We start from the raw sequence: 1,139 nt of genomic DNA, 5'->3' as shown, positions 1-1,139 counted from the left end.
GGGGGGGTTGCAGGAGGGGCTCTGAGGGGCGTGCGGAGAGGTCCAGGACGGACCCTGGAGCCCTGGGAGTGAGTCCCTCTCGGACGGCTTCAGGGGTTGTCCTGGGGCGCTCGGTGGAGATGATAGCCAAAGTGGGGGTCCCGGCCCCCCGCCCTTCCTCCTGCCCCTCGCCCCGCTCTGCATCGCCCCTTCCCGGGGTGGTTTTTGGGGGGCAGGTGAAAACGAGCCAACAAGTGCCGCGCAGGACGGCGCACACTCGAGGTCTGTTAGCGCGAGCCACGCTCCTGCAGCCGCCCTGGGCCCGGGGGGGCCACGCTCTGCTCCCCAGGGGGCTCATCCTCACCCAGGGGCGCAGCGGGATTCCCTGGGGCGCCCCATGCAGACACGCCGGGCAAGGGCAAGGATCCGCTCACTGCTCTGCCCTGTCCCGGCTATTTCAGGCTCTCGGCTCCCATCCCAGCGCTCCCAGCATGGGCGCGGAAAGGGCAATTCCCACATGGGACACGGGCAAAGCGGGCGGGCATCGGGCGCTCTGCAGAAGCCACCATTGCCACCCCATGGCGCATGCAGGACCTGGGTGCACCCCACGCATGCAAAGTGTCTCCCCCCTCGGCGCGCTCTGGAGCTCGCGGCCGCCTTGTCACCGTGCCCGTGTCCCCGCAGCCCCTCCGTCCTCCCCATGGCGGCTGTGGCGGCCGAGCTGGACAACATGGAGGTGCAGGCGGCCAACAACAACAGCGCGTGGGAGGGCAGCGAGCCGCGCGGCTGGGACGAGACCACCGCCTCCGCCAAGCTCTTCGAGTGCTCCCGCATCAAAGCCCTGGCCGGTGCGTGCGGGTCGCCACGGGGGTGATGGATGGAGCGAGGATGGATGGAGCGAGGCAGTGGGAAGGGGCCGGGGGGGACACCCGGACGCCCGGGCCCCTCGCGGGGGCTGATGCCGTCTCTCCACGCAGACGAGCGGGACGCCGTGCAGAAGAAAACGTTCACCAAGTGGGTGAACTCCCACCTGGCGCGCGCGTCCTGCCGCGTCTCGGACCTCTACGCGGACCTGCGCGACGGCTACGTGCTCACGCGGCTGCTCGAGGTGCTCTCGGGCGAGCAGCTGGTGAGCGGCGGCGGCGGCGGGCGCGCGCCGG

The 1,139-nt window shown here is 71.1% G+C and overlaps 1 protein-coding gene across 1 annotated transcript in view; it reads left to right on the top strand.

Moving 5' to 3' along the window:
• Positions 1-679: 679 nt before the first annotated feature.
• SPTBN4 (spectrin beta, non-erythrocytic 4) overlaps positions 680-1,139 on the top strand; it is a gene marked incomplete at its 3' end in the record, with an annotated part of 18,998 nt that continues 18,538 nt past the window's right edge. Inside the window, exons 1-2 of the mRNA XM_026048813.1 lie at positions 680-827; positions 957-1,107. Coding sequence (XP_025904598.1) covers positions 680-827; positions 957-1,107 — 299 coding nt within the window. The remainder of the gene's footprint in view (positions 828-956; positions 1,108-1,139) is intronic.

This window comes from Nothoprocta perdicaria, unplaced genomic scaffold, assembly GCF_003342845.1.
Source record: "Nothoprocta perdicaria isolate Ctin4 unplaced genomic scaffold, notPer1 scaffold_571, whole genome shotgun sequence".
Lineage (NCBI taxonomy): Eukaryota > Metazoa > Chordata > Aves > Tinamiformes > Tinamidae > Nothoprocta > Nothoprocta perdicaria.
Note: the sequence above shows the minus strand (reverse complement) of the source record. Positions and strands in the feature narration are given on the sequence as shown.